The 13,654-nt window shown below is 45.3% G+C and overlaps 1 protein-coding gene across 1 annotated transcript in view; it reads left to right on the plus strand.

Moving 5' to 3' along the window:
- The window catches only part of MYO16 (myosin XVI), a 459,340-nt gene that overhangs the window by 316,729 nt on the left and 128,957 nt on the right, over positions 1–13,654 (plus strand). The window contains exons 24-26 of the mRNA XM_039226658.1: positions 1,991–2,166; positions 4,487–4,567; positions 4,827–5,032. Of these exons, the coding sequence (XP_039082589.1) occupies positions 1,991–2,166; positions 4,487–4,567; positions 4,827–5,032 (463 nt within the window). The remainder of the gene's footprint in view (positions 1–1,990; positions 2,167–4,486; positions 4,568–4,826; positions 5,033–13,654) is intronic.

A 13,654-nucleotide genomic window follows, 5' to 3' on the forward strand; every position in this document is an offset into this window, starting at 1 on the left:
CCCCTCCCCCGCCCCCTAGTTCAGGGCCAGTCACTGCACTCAGTGCCATTTCTCTTCTGCTTTAATCTGGGACATTTTCTCTGCTTTTCTTTTTCTTTCGTGACTAACATTTAAAACCTAAAGGCCAGTTATTTTGAAGACTGTCCCTCAATCTGGGTTTATTTGCAGTTTCCTCACATGGGTGTCGGTGCGTCCCTGCTTGGTGGGAACCCCACAGAGATGCTACAGGGCCCTCAGCCCGTCATGTTCGGAGAACGCGGTGACAGTGTGAAACCTCACTGGTTCACGGCCTTCTGTAGACGCATCCTTCCAGTTTCCATAATTGAAAGCTGCTGTTTCACTCAGTAGTTGATAAGTAGTTTGTGAGGGACGTGAGGTGAATAAATATTGTCTTCCACGTCAGACGGTCACCTGCTGGCTGGGGCGTAGGGATGACGCTTGCCTAAATCAGCAACTTCTCGTAGGGTCGCACCATTGCGATTTTCTACACCCCCCACCAATTTTCCCAGCAATAGTGACATTCAACCGTATGAACTTCCCTTTCAAAGCCATTAATGACTTGAATTGCTATCCGTATGGACTCGTGGATTCTTATTTTATTCAGTGAATCACATTCTATGACTATCTTTATTTTGATGCTAAAATTGCTCAAGACGTGGCCAGTGAGAATCCCATCAAGCCAGCTTCTACGTTCTTTTCCCGGTTCTCATGATCTGTTTTAGCACTTTCTTATATTCCAGCCTTCCGAAATCTTCTGGGATCATCTTCCATGCCTCAGGATCAGCCAAGATGCTTGGCTTTATGTTAGAAGAATGGTATTAAGAAACCCTGACGGTGGGGGGCTTGGTGAGCTCATTTCTACTGGATTGTCCTTGCTTTTAGGTCCCTTCAGAAATAGACCATTAAAGATATACAGGTAACAGATAGGCATGCAGCTCTATATGAAAAATCTTGGATTTATCCTGAGAGCTCTAATTTTCATCCCATACCACAGGGCTCCTTTGCCTCCCTGCATTTCATAATCGCTTCTCCCTCCTCTGACACTTCTCCCTGGTTCCCTGTTTGCTTGTTAATGTAGCCACTCTCCTTTGCACACATTGCTACTAAGTCTGCTAGCCTAAGCAAGCAGAATAATCTGGACGTGGAAACGTTAGGAACACTCCTCTACTACTGACCGTTGCTCACTAGCTGATGGCTAAGCACGATCCCAAGTGAAATGCACATTATTTCACACTTTAATCCTGTATAATCCTCAACGTGGGTATGTGACCGTCACTTTGTAGAAAAAGAAACTAAAGCGTGAAGATTGTCTACATACAAATGTAGGGAACATGAGAAACATACCTTCTAGATCCCTAACTGCCGGGAACAGTTTTCACTGTGCTTGCTATTCCAGTTTGTAACCAAAATGTTTTAGAATTTGAATCAGGTAACATCTGAAATATATCTGCTTTTTTACATGTGTAACTTAACTGGATCAGAGAAAGGGCATTTCTTTCCCCTGACAGTAGGTACAACCAAATGAGACAGTATCTCCCACAGGTGTTTAAATACCACCCGGAGACAGGTTTAGAGCCTGGGAACTGTGTTTCTGGGGGTGGGGAGCTTCGGGCAGAAACCACAGGTCTTCGGGACTTGGCCAAGGGCACTGAAGTCCCATAGACCTGAGCAGCTGAGATTCGGTCCCCATGGCCATGAGGCCAGCAAGTGCCACCCAGTTAGAGAGCCAAGCTCCAGGTGCACAAGTGGAAGGCAGGGGACCCAGGATTATGACTCCTGGTCAAGGGCAAGAGCAAGATCGGAATTCACCAGGTGTCACGATGAACGGCCGGGAAATCAAAGTAGGGGCAAAGGGAAGGATAGAGCCCCTGGCGATGTCTTCCACTTACAGTGTTGTAGTGGTCAAGGCAGTGGGAGGAGGAATCTATTTAATGCTCATGTAAATACTGATTTTAATGCCACTCACGATCTGCCTTTATTTATTTCCTAGCCAGTGAAAACGTGGTGATCAATCACTTGTTCCAGTCGAAACTGTCCCAGACAGGATCCCTCGTATCTTCCTATCCTTCTTTTAAGTTCAGAGGACATAAATCCGCCCTGCTCAGTAAGAAAATGACGGCCTCTTCGGTTATTGGAGAAAACAGGAATTATCTAGAACTTAGTAAGGTAAGAGTTTTTTATGGCCCTTGTTTGGTTGTTTTGAAGTTCGCTCAGTATGTTTACTTCTTTTTTTAAAAAAAAATGCGATTCTGAAAACTGATGGAAACAAATGGATTTTGATTTTTACAATGAAAGCGAGGCTGCCTGCCTGAAATAGAACCATCAGAGAGAGGAAACGGGATGAAAGTGAGTGGAGGGAAGATTCGATAGCAAGTAGAGCACGAGTGATTTTATTGGTTGTCTCCGCAGCATCCTGTTTGTGCCCCGTCTCTGTGACTGTCCCTTTGATGAATGGAGAGTAACTGCAAGGACAGTGACCTTCCAGGGAAGAAACTTAGCCACCTTATTCTGTTGACATGAATCACCTCCGAGCGTTTAGGTGTCTCAACAATAAATTCTCGCTTCTCGTGCAGACCGTGTGTGTTTCTCAGGTGCTCGTACTGTAGATTTTGTAGATTTCAAACGGACTGTGGTATCATCCTCATTTCCGGTGCGGTTACAGTTACAACATAAAGGTTCTGACTGTTTGTAGAACAGAACTAAAAACGCAGCAGAGGTGTTTCAAGTGCATAGGGAATAGGTAGCGGATGTGTTAGCTTTAAAGACTCAGGGTAGCCCGGTTTGCTTTGCTTGTCTCCACCGCAACTCCAGAGAGGAGAAATCTGTTTGGGAAGGTGTCCGGGACAATCGGTTTTAGAAATGCTGTTGTGGTAGCTGGTTGGAATGCATTTTAGCTTACCAATTAAAATAAAAGCATAATTAAAATCAATTCTGTTTTAGAAGATTGGCAAGATGTATATAACATATTAGAAATAAGTGTGTGTGTGTGTGTGTGTGTGTGTGTGTGTGTGTGTGTTTAGCTAGTGGACCCTACAATTAGAGATCTCTGATGTAGGCATTCCTGCCCTGTATGATACAGGAGTTCAGTCTCACTGCATACAAAATGGCATTTTTTACATAAAAAAGACAAAGGGTTACCCTTTGAAAGGAAGATCTCTACTCCTGAGGGTTTTCCTGAACCTTCTGCCCACCCCCCCCAGCTTCCTCAATCATGCTGGAAATCAAGAGCAAGAAATCACCACCCACCTCTAAACTGTAATTTTTAACCTTAATTATTAAACATTACCAGGCATAGATGCCATTAGTCTTTTCCCTAAAGGACTGCAAAGGGACAATAATTCACAGTGGTTCCTGCACCCTGAGAGGGAAATTGAGTGTTCAATTTCAAGGGATGGAGATTTATTTATTACGATTATTCCTTAAGTGTTCCACTCCTCGCTTCCCTTCATCCTGCCCGCGCCTCTGCATGGCCAGCCCCGTGCCAGGCAGCACAGGGCTCTACCACGCTTTAACCGGGCATCGCACTGGGCCCTGTGTTTGTAGAAAACTGGCTGATGTTGGACCGATTGCTTCACTTTACATTCCCCTTGTCAGTTACAAAGAGTCATTCCAGCTTGACAGTTCATGTCAATGGAAGGAAGTGAGCCGCTGTCACAGCAATAGCACCATATTGACAAGACTCTTTCATCGGGTTCTTTTCTCCTATCAAGACCTCTTTACTGTAACTTAAATGATTCTGGATTAATAGACATGCTGGTCCAAGTCTGTGTGATTTTGTGAAATGCAAGAGTACATTAGTGGCTGAGTTGCCTTTTAACCCCTGGTGGAATTTAATTAATTACCTTCTGCCCTTTATTTCCTTACCCACTGGCTCCATTTCCAATGACTTCTTTTATCTGCGTTATCATTTAATCTTTGCTGCATATGATTTTTTTCTTTTAAGAGCCGTATATAATTACTTATCAAAGAAAACACAAACTGTTGTCATCTTTCAGGCAGATAATTTACTCCTTTTAGTAGTTAAAAAAAAAAAGGAATGGGAAGAAATGGATTGTGGTTAAATTTAAGGGAATAAACCAGCTATTGTTAGAATGTCAAATCTTTGTAAGACGAAATAGTATCCTTTGGCCTGGACTGTGCTACCCAGCGAGGCACGGTCTGTGTTTATTCTCAAGATGAAAATAGACACAGGACAGCACCTTCTGTGTACTTGAATGGCTGGCAGTAACGGTGTTCTTTTACACGCCGTTCCCATTTCTGTAGTATCGTCGCAGGAGAACCATTTGTACTGACTGCTACAGTCTGAGTGAATTTACATGGAGGAGGGTCAGTTTTTTCTTGTAAATGGAATTTAGTAAAATACTGCTAAGACCCCTCAGTTGTGCACCTGAAACTAATGTCAACTATACTTCAATTAAAAGTAAGTCGATACATACTTACATAAACAAATCTGCTCACCCTTTCTTTCTTTTCCTTTTGATTACAGTTATTAAAAAAGAAAGGCACTTCTACGTTTCTTCAAAGACTAGAACGAGGAGGTCCAGTCACGATTGCATCACAACTCAGGGTTAGTGGATTTTTTGGTTTCCAGAATTTAGATTTAGGTTTTGTCGACTGTAGAGGGTTTCTGTGACATTGTTTCCCTCATTTCTGACCCCTCGGGCATCTTCGGAAAACAGTAAGCACTCAACGTGCGCGCACACACACACGCACACCTCACAGAGAATTCATGATAAGTAAAAGAGTTGTCAGTTGACGATAAACTTGTTGTATTTTCAGGCAGTGTCTTCTCTGGAGAATCAGTTGTGTTTTGCTTCTCTCCTTAGAAATCTCTAGCAGATATTATCGGAAAACTTCAGATGCGCACACCCCACTTTGTTCATTGCATCAAACCCAATAACTCACGGCTGCCAGATACCTTTGATAATTTTTATGTGTCTGCTCAGCTACAATATATCGGAGTCCTGGACATGGTGAAGATTATCCGCTATGGGTACCCTGTTCGCCTTTCCTTCTCGGATTTCCTGTCAAGGTACGTGCTGCTCTGAAAACATCGGATGCGTTGCTTAGCGCTGCATTCTGACGAGACTGTAGCAAGGATCTTCTGTTTTGTTCTCTTTTTCGGGCATTGGTTTTATTGTTTATACAGTTGACCCTTTGAACAGTGGGGTGGAGGTTAGCAGCACCTGGACCCAAGCACTTGGAAACCCACATGTAACTTTCGATTCCTCCCCAACTTAACCACTAACAGCCTACTCTAGACCAGAAGCCTTACTGATAACAGCCACAGTGGATTAACACGTATTTTGTTAGTTATATGTATTATATACTATTCTTACACTAAAGTAAGGTAGCGAAAAGAAAATGTTGTTAAGAAAAATCATAAGAGAAAGGAAAACACATTTACATGTCTGCACTGTACCTAAAACAATCTGCATGTAAGTGGACCCGCACAGTTCAAACCTGTCTTCTTCAAGGTTCAAGTATACGCTTCTGGCTTGAGTTAACAAAATACTCTGGGAAACAATGAAATACACTGACCAAGCTTTTTTAAAAGTTACTAAACTTTGGTACTTTGGAAACCATTTTCCTGTTACCTTAGGATAGTGGATTTCCTTGACGTTAAAGATTTCTAAAATTGTTGTGTATAATGTTTACAAAACAATTTTTATTGAACAGAACATATATGTGTGATTATTTCTCTTTTATGTCTATGAGCAAACTATTTTTTAGATCAGGAATTGGCAAACTACACTCAGGGGCCAAATCAGGCCCACCACCTGTTTTTGTTAGTAAAGTTTTATTGGAACACAGCCACTGGTGGAGATAGTGACTATGTTTGTTTTAAGGCAGTTAAGAAAGAAGGAAGGAAGGAAGGAAGGAAGGAAGGAAGGAAGGAAGGAAAGGAAAGGAAAGAAGGAAGGAAGGGGGGAGGGAAAGAGAGAAAGAAAGAAAAGAAAAGAAACGACAGAAAGAAAGAAAACTTGGTAATCCTGTATAAAAGAAGGTGATATTTTTAAATGATATTGATATAAAATATTATCAATATTACAAGAACAAAATCTAGCATTTATGTTTAAAACCAACCTTACAACTAGTATGGAAAACCTATTTGACAAAACATTCATTTAAGAAAAGCAATTTAACACTTTGTTGTCCAGACGTTCCACTTGAAATTCATTCAAGCGTGAGGAGGCTGCTGACTAAAACAAGCAGCTATCAGAATTGCCATTCCCCCAGAGGAAGGCAGTGAGCATGGCTCTGTGTGTGTGTGTGTGTGTGTGTGTGCGCGCGCGCGCGCGCGTGCACATGCACATCTGTGCGTGCACGTGCATGCGTGTGTGTTTAGTATGTTATATAACAGAATGTTTGGAAAATACTTTTTACCTTTGTTCTTTGTATTCTTCCAAGTCTAGTTTGACATAGAGACTCGACCAGGACTTATCTCTGAAAATATTATAAACGAATAGGAGCTGAAGATCTTTTAAAATTAAGTACAGCATTTCACCTCTTATCCAGTAACAGTTCCTGTGCACTGTCAGTATTTAATCAGTGTTTTCAGAATGAACCTGGTATTGGAGATAATTGTCATTCAATTTAAAGCCATATTTCTGCATAACAGCGACCATGGCCATACTTTGTTTAAAAGAGTAGTGGCGGGGGGTGGGTCACAAGGGTGGCTCACTGGTAGAACAGTTGACTCTTGATTTTGGCTCCGGTCATGATCCCGATGTCATGGGACCCAGCCTTATGTCGGGCTCCACCTGAGTGTGGGGCCTGCTTAGGATTCTCTCTCCCTCTGCCCCTCTCCCCCAACTCTCAAATTAAAAAAAATTTTTTTAATTTAAAAATGGGCAGGTGGGGAGGGTGGCACTTGGATGGCTCAGTCAGTTAAACGTCCAACCTTGGCTCAGGTCATGATCTCATGGTTTGTGGATTCGAGCCCCGCGTCGGGCTCTGTGCTGACAGCTCAGAGCCTGGAGCCTGTTTCAGATTCTGTGTCTCCCTCTCTCTCTCACCCTCCCCTGCTCATGCTCTCTCTCTCTCAGAAATAAATAAAACATTTTTTAAAATTAAATTTCTTTTTTAAAAAAATAAAATAAAAATGGGTAGTGGGGATGGGAAATGATACTTTCTGGTAAAACCTTTGCATTTCTTTCACCAGCCCCTTAACTTAGAAGGAGATACGATTTCAGAGGTGCCTGGGTGGCTCAGTCGGTCAGGAGATGGAGCCTCCGTGTGGGACTCTGCACTGACAGTGTTGAGCCTTCACGGAATTCTCTCTCTCCCTCTGCCCCTTCCCTGATGGCTCCTGTGTACTCTCTCTCTAAGAAAAATAATATTTAAAAAACAGATATGATTTCTACTTATCCTTATGTGCAGTGACATATCAACAGAGGTGGAATTATTAATTTATTTCAGCGGGCATTGGCCACTTCTTCCTTAAACGAAGGACGTCACCCTGGATTATTACCACAAAAACCACTGACCCATAGAGAGACATGATCGGTTTCTATAGAACTTGAACAAAATGCCATCATATACTGTCGCATTAAGAAATAACATAATTTTTGTATTCATGTATAGCTGACACACAGCATTACATTCGTTTCAGGAGTGCAACAATGCATCCCCTGTAATTTAATATTCATTTAGAAAGCTCATCAGAACTCTGACACTCCCCCAGGCCATCCGACATCATTATGGGAAACAAAGCTTAGAGGTACCATTTAAAAGAAAGTTTTGTTTGCCCAAATCAGATAACAGAATGTATTGTTCCCATGTAAAATATGTATTTTCTCTTCAGATCACTTTGTCTTAATTGTTAGAGCATAAAACCCTTCCAAAACAAATTACTCTGTTTAGTGTACACAGAGGAATATGCTTGATGCAGAAATGTTGGACAGAGAAGGAAAAGGAGTCCCGTTTTGAAGCAAGCATCTCCTTATTTGAAGAGCGTTTTACTATTTCTGAAATCCAGCCTGACGCTAAACGTGGATCGTGGACATGCCCATGGAATCTGCAGTTGGAGGTGATGATGTGGGAAATCTGCTTTGTGCTATTTTGATTTCAATAACTCTCTGTCATCCTGAGCCTCCCTAACTGAAAGTAGAGGATCGTATTAAACTAGAGGGTCCAGTTTTGATTAAATGTAGAGGCACACTCGCTGCGTGTTTGTCTAATGGCATCAGTAGCTCCCTGGTGGGATGATGAAGATGTAAGATACCCTCTCCCATGGCAGGGGACTCCGCACGTTTGGATAGATTTAGAAAACGGAGAGGAGCGTCATGATACCTAATTAGATTTCCTGTTGCTATGAGCCACATTGTGTCCCCCAAAAATGCAGAGGTTGAAGCCCCAACCCCCACTGTGCCTCTATTTAGAGATGGTACCTATAGGAGGTAATCAATGTTCAATGAGGTCCTAAGGGTGGGGCCCTGATCCCATAGGTTAGTCTCCTGATAAGAATCATCAGAGAGCGTGCCCTCTGTCTGTGCTATACACAGACACAGTAAGAAGGCGGCTCTCTGCGAGCCAAGAGGAGACCTCAGTAGAAACGACATTGTCTGACACCTTGATCTGAGACTTCCAGACTCCAGACTGTGAGAAAATGTGCTTCTGTTGTTTCGCTGCCCAGCCTGGGGTATTCTGTGGGGACAGTCGAGGCTGGCTAGGATACCTGTGTTTGTAGGGTCTCCATGGTGTCGATGTGTAGCAGAGCTGGACAAATCATATCGGGAAGTTTTTGGTGCTTCTTCTTATAAAGTACTCTTGTGTTAATAGAAGGAAATAAACTGTCAGTGCAGAGTCCCACACAGGGGCTCCATCCCCTGACTGACTGAGCCACCCAGGCACCCCTGAAATCGTATCTCCTTCTAAGTAAGGGGCTGGTGAAAGAAATGCAAAGGTTTTACCAGAAAGTATCATTTCCCATCCCCACACATTTATTTATTTTTGAGAGACAGAGAGAGACGGAGTGTGAGCGGGGAAGGGACAGAGAGAGAGGGAGACACAGAATCCGAAGCAGGCTCCAGGCTCTGAGCCATCAGCACAGAGCCCGATGCGGGGCTCGAACCCACAGACCATGAGATCATGACCTGAGCCAAAGTCAGAGGCTCAACCGACTGAGCCCCCCAGGCACCTCGAATGTGCGCGCTTCTGGCTCGCTTTTATCTGTTGCTGTGTATAGACCACCCCAAAGCTTCGTGGCATAAAACAACAATTTGCGATTTCTCCTAGTTCTGTGGGTTAACTGGGCTCAGTTGGGCAGTTCTTGCTAGCGGTCTTTCCAGAAGCTCCCGCCAGAGAGCAGAAGATGCTGGTGTTAGCTCTGCTCGGTGTGCAAGATGGCCTCTTCGCTCCCGTGTCTGGGGCCCCGGTGCTCCTTGACCAGAACGATCCGGAGCTCCTGGCTGACAGCTCACACTTCTGAGGCCGAGAAAACAGCTGAAGTCCTCCTAGCAGCCGGGCCTGGAGCCAGGCCTGCATCCCTGCCCTTGCATTTTATTGGCCTAACAGTTGCAGACCAACCCAGATCTCCCCACTGGAAGAAGCCATTGATAGTAGCCAGGGCCAGAACAATGCCCATCGCCTCTTAAAAAGAGAGCGTGCAAGGAATTGGGAAAAAAAAAAATCGTGGGGTGCCTTGGCGGCTCAGTCCGTTAAGAGTCTGAGTTTAGCTCATGATCCCACGGTCAGTGGGTTCGAGCCCCGCGTCAGGCTCTGTGCTGACAGCTCAGCCTGGGGCTGCTTCAGATTCTGTGTCTCCCTCTCTCTCCCCCACTTGTGTTCTCGGTTTCACGCATGCACTCTCGCTCTTGCTCTCTCTCTCCCTCTCTCTCTCTCTCTCTTAAAAATAAGTAAACATTTAAAAATTTAATTAAAAAATTACAAAAAGAATCTTTCATAGCCATATCTGTGCATATGAATTGCTATTATTTCCTATCTCCCCGGTAAGTATATGTGAGTTCAGAATGTTGAATACAATACTATGTTTTAGTTTCCTCCAAATTCTAGAATGGAGGGAAGAGTCATAAGAGGCAATGCTGAGGAAATTGCTTTGAGGGGTCCTTAAAGCAATGGTACCTTGTATCTTATCAGGTGCCCTGCCTTCACTCTCCAGAACTTTCTTTAAGACCCTGTGTGCTTGTGACATTGTAACTAACACTGCTGCTACCTGGAAATCCAGGTGCGGGCCGGCCCTTAGTGGTGCGAGTCTCTGCTCTCCTCGGAACACTAGCCTCTATGTTTACATCTTCTTCCAGATACAGCAGGGAAGTCTGTTGGAATCTAGCTCTGGATGCGGGGAGCAAGCAGGGGAGGGGGCTCGAGCCCCTCACTCACCTGTGGGCTCATTTGTGGCCGGCAGGGGACAGTGGGGCAGCATCACTCCAGGGTTGGCCATTTGAAGAGGTGACCTTATTTGAAAAAGAAGGAAGGACTTGCCGGCGAGAAGCACACCCTTGGATGGGTGCCCTGACCCTGGGGCTGGATGAGCTCACCCCTGGAAATAGTCTGAATCATCTGCTTGTTTAAATGACACCTTCACTGCCCAACAGTCAGGCTGTGAAAGAACACAGCCGTGACATCAGAGATTTGGTGGGGAGAGGGATGAAAGGAGCCACGCTTCAGTGTCTTGGATTAAATTCATGGGTGGTGGCTGTAGGTCTGAGTCTGGAATCTTCTAGAAGTTTCCCTCGTTACGCAAAGTGCCGCCAGCTGCTGTCGACGGTCTGTAATAGAGACGCGAATTCATACGTTCAGGAGCTATTTAGTGTTCCCAAAGCTTTGAGTGGCAAAAGATACTTTTTCTTCAGGCTCCATTTTACCACGGCTTACTGTGCCCCTCCTGCTGAAACCGGCCCGCAGAGTTGGCTTCATGGCGTTTGGGCGGATGAGGACCTGTTGCTCTTCAGTGAAATGTTAGTCAGGAAAGGGAAGCACGAGTCATGGGTTCCAGAAGCGATATCAGTTTGTACCTTTGTTGGGAGCCTGTTGTGCTCGGCGGATTATGAATCATAGCGTCTCCCATAATCTACTCTGGGCACCTGCAGACATTTTCTATCCAAGGCCAAATGATGACTGTCGTGGGCTTGTGAGCCACGAGGTCAGTGTCGTAACTGCTCAACTCGGCGTGCGGCCCCACGCAGCCCCAGATGGAGTCGGGACAAATGGTCAGGGCCACTTCCAGACAACCAGGCCAGCAGAAACAGGGTGGGTGGTTTGTGCCCAAGGTCAGCGAACCCTTTATCTAGTCCCGCCCACCCCTTTCCGGTGACTTGGGGCAAAGCTCCTATAGAAAGGGAGCAGGTAAGGAGAGGCGACTGATGTTTGCTTCGCTGCTTTCGTAACCTGGCTCAGACCCGAAATTCTGCTCTTGTGCCTTCTGTGTTCCCCCAGGATGGCATTCATTCACTCATTCATTCATCTTCATCTCTTCCTTACATGCCTGCCCATTCGTATTTTATCCAAGCGTTTTACTGCAGCAGGCGTCATTAGGAAGGGAAGTCACTGTCACCAGCAGCAGCACGAGCATCCTCTTCCCCTTGTGTGACTGGTACCCACCGTGGGTCAGGCTCCAGATCTGCACTTTACCCACATTATTCTGCTCCTCATAATAACCTTTTGAGACAAGGACTCTCATTATACAGATATTAGCCATGATGCCATGGCTAATTGCCGGCTTTGAGGTGGATGTGCCTAGAGGGTGCTCACCAGCACTGAGTAGGCGCCGGCGGGTGCAGATCTCTTCCCCAGCGCCACCCAGCACACCCTCCCCACGACCCCATGGCTCGCGCTGGTGGTTGCATCCTGATTTGTAACTGAGAAAACTCAGGTCTCAAGAGTTCGGGGCTGGCTCGCACCTCGTCCCTGGCGGTGTTCTTAACCGCTCCGCGGTCCGGTCTTGTTCTGACCTTGGCCCTGCTCCGCCCACTCCTTCCACTACAACACTGTCTTCATGCTTGTCAGCAGCAGCCACAGGCGGAGGCACAGGGAAGCCCGACCAGCACCTCGATCTTGGCAGAAAAATAAATCCCCGGAGATTTCTAGCACTCGGCCCTGAGCCCTGCACCCTGGGCTGTCTTTGCTCTGTTTCCTGAAAAATCACCCAGTTAATCTCACGGAGTTTCCCATCCTCACCAGCGACCTTGCGTCTTCGCGCAACGGCAGCCACGTGGCTGATGGATGGAGCCCGGGCGGGTCAGTCATGACCTCCGGGAAATGGGCTCCGAGAGAGTAGGAAAGTGACCCTCGGAAATGGAGAACTGCACTATTTCATGTAAAGTAACGAAAGAGGGGGGCAGCGGGGTGACACAGTCTGCTAAGCGTCTGCCTCTTGATTTCTTCTCTGGTCATGATCCTAGGATCATGGGATCCAGCCCTGAGTCGGGCTCTGCGCTGAGCATGGAGCCTGCTTGAGAGTCTCTCTTTCCCTCTGCCCCCTCCCCTGCTCATCCCCACTCTCTCTTTCTCTCTCTCTCTCTCAAATATAAATGAATGAATGAAATAACAAAAAGGTGAAAACAAAAACGTTTTACAGCTTTCTAACAAGACCTTGGAAACAATACCCCCACCTGACTAGCCTAAAATACTCTGCTAAGCAATTTGGCTTGAGTAAGCATCCAGTAAGGAACTGATGGGATCAGGGTGATTATTGCTGCCTCAGGAAAATGGACAGGAAGCTACATTCAGCATGTACTTAATATTTTGACAGTGTATTTCTAATATAATTTGGGGAGTGCACTGAAAATTTCAATCCCAGAATTCCGAATCTTATTTTTTACGACTTGATTTATCTGGGCTTCCTCACTTCCCTCCACTGATGTGTCTTAATGTTTTTAATTATAAGTTATGTCAGGCAAAACATAATCACAAAGTGATCTTGCTTTCAGGGCCAAACCAGTTTTAAATAATTACCTACAAGGTGCTCATTAGATTACTTAACAAACTATTTAATTCTTTTTTCTTAATTTTTTAAATGTTTTATTTATTTCTAGGAGAGAGAGAGAGAGACAGCGTGAGCAGGGGGGAGGGTCAGAGAGAGAGGGAGTCACAGACTGAAACAGGCTGAGGCTCTGAGCTGGCAGTCAGCACAGAGCCCGACGCGGGGCTCAAACCCACGAACCGCAAGATCATGACCTAAGTGAAAGTCGGACGCTTAACCGACTAAGCCACCCAGGCGCCCCACAAACTATTTAATTCTGTTTATAGAACAACAGTGGTTTTTGATATGACCATTAGTAGATATAGTTTTCACCGATTATGTCTGTGTGACCTCAACAAGTCAGGAGTCTGCAAAGAACCTCGAGTCATCATTGCGATCTTTGAAGGGACCCAGTCAATAACATCTTCTTCCTTCTCTGGTTTTTGACCAAGATGAGAAGACAAAATGATCAAAATATCGCTTTTCAAAGACACCGCTGGGTCTAAGAGGGAAAAGCGCCTGCTAATTGGGCCGACCCCAGGATGAGGCAGCCTGACCCCTCAGTTAGAGCCCAGTTGGACTTTCCCATGACGGAGGCTGTTTGGGGAAGGCTTGCTGCTTGGAGAAACTGAGGATTAAGCCAAACCACTAACTGTCTTTGTGAGCAGTTGGCTCATTAGCAGCTGAGGATGCTCGGTGTTTTTCTCACCAAAATTGCCAGTCCAGTCC

The sequence above is a fragment of the Hyaena hyaena genome, unplaced genomic scaffold (assembly GCF_003009895.1).
Source record: "Hyaena hyaena isolate Hyena2069 unplaced genomic scaffold, ASM300989v1 scaffold_22, whole genome shotgun sequence".
Classification (NCBI taxonomy): Eukaryota; Metazoa; Chordata; class Mammalia; order Carnivora; family Hyaenidae; genus Hyaena; species Hyaena hyaena.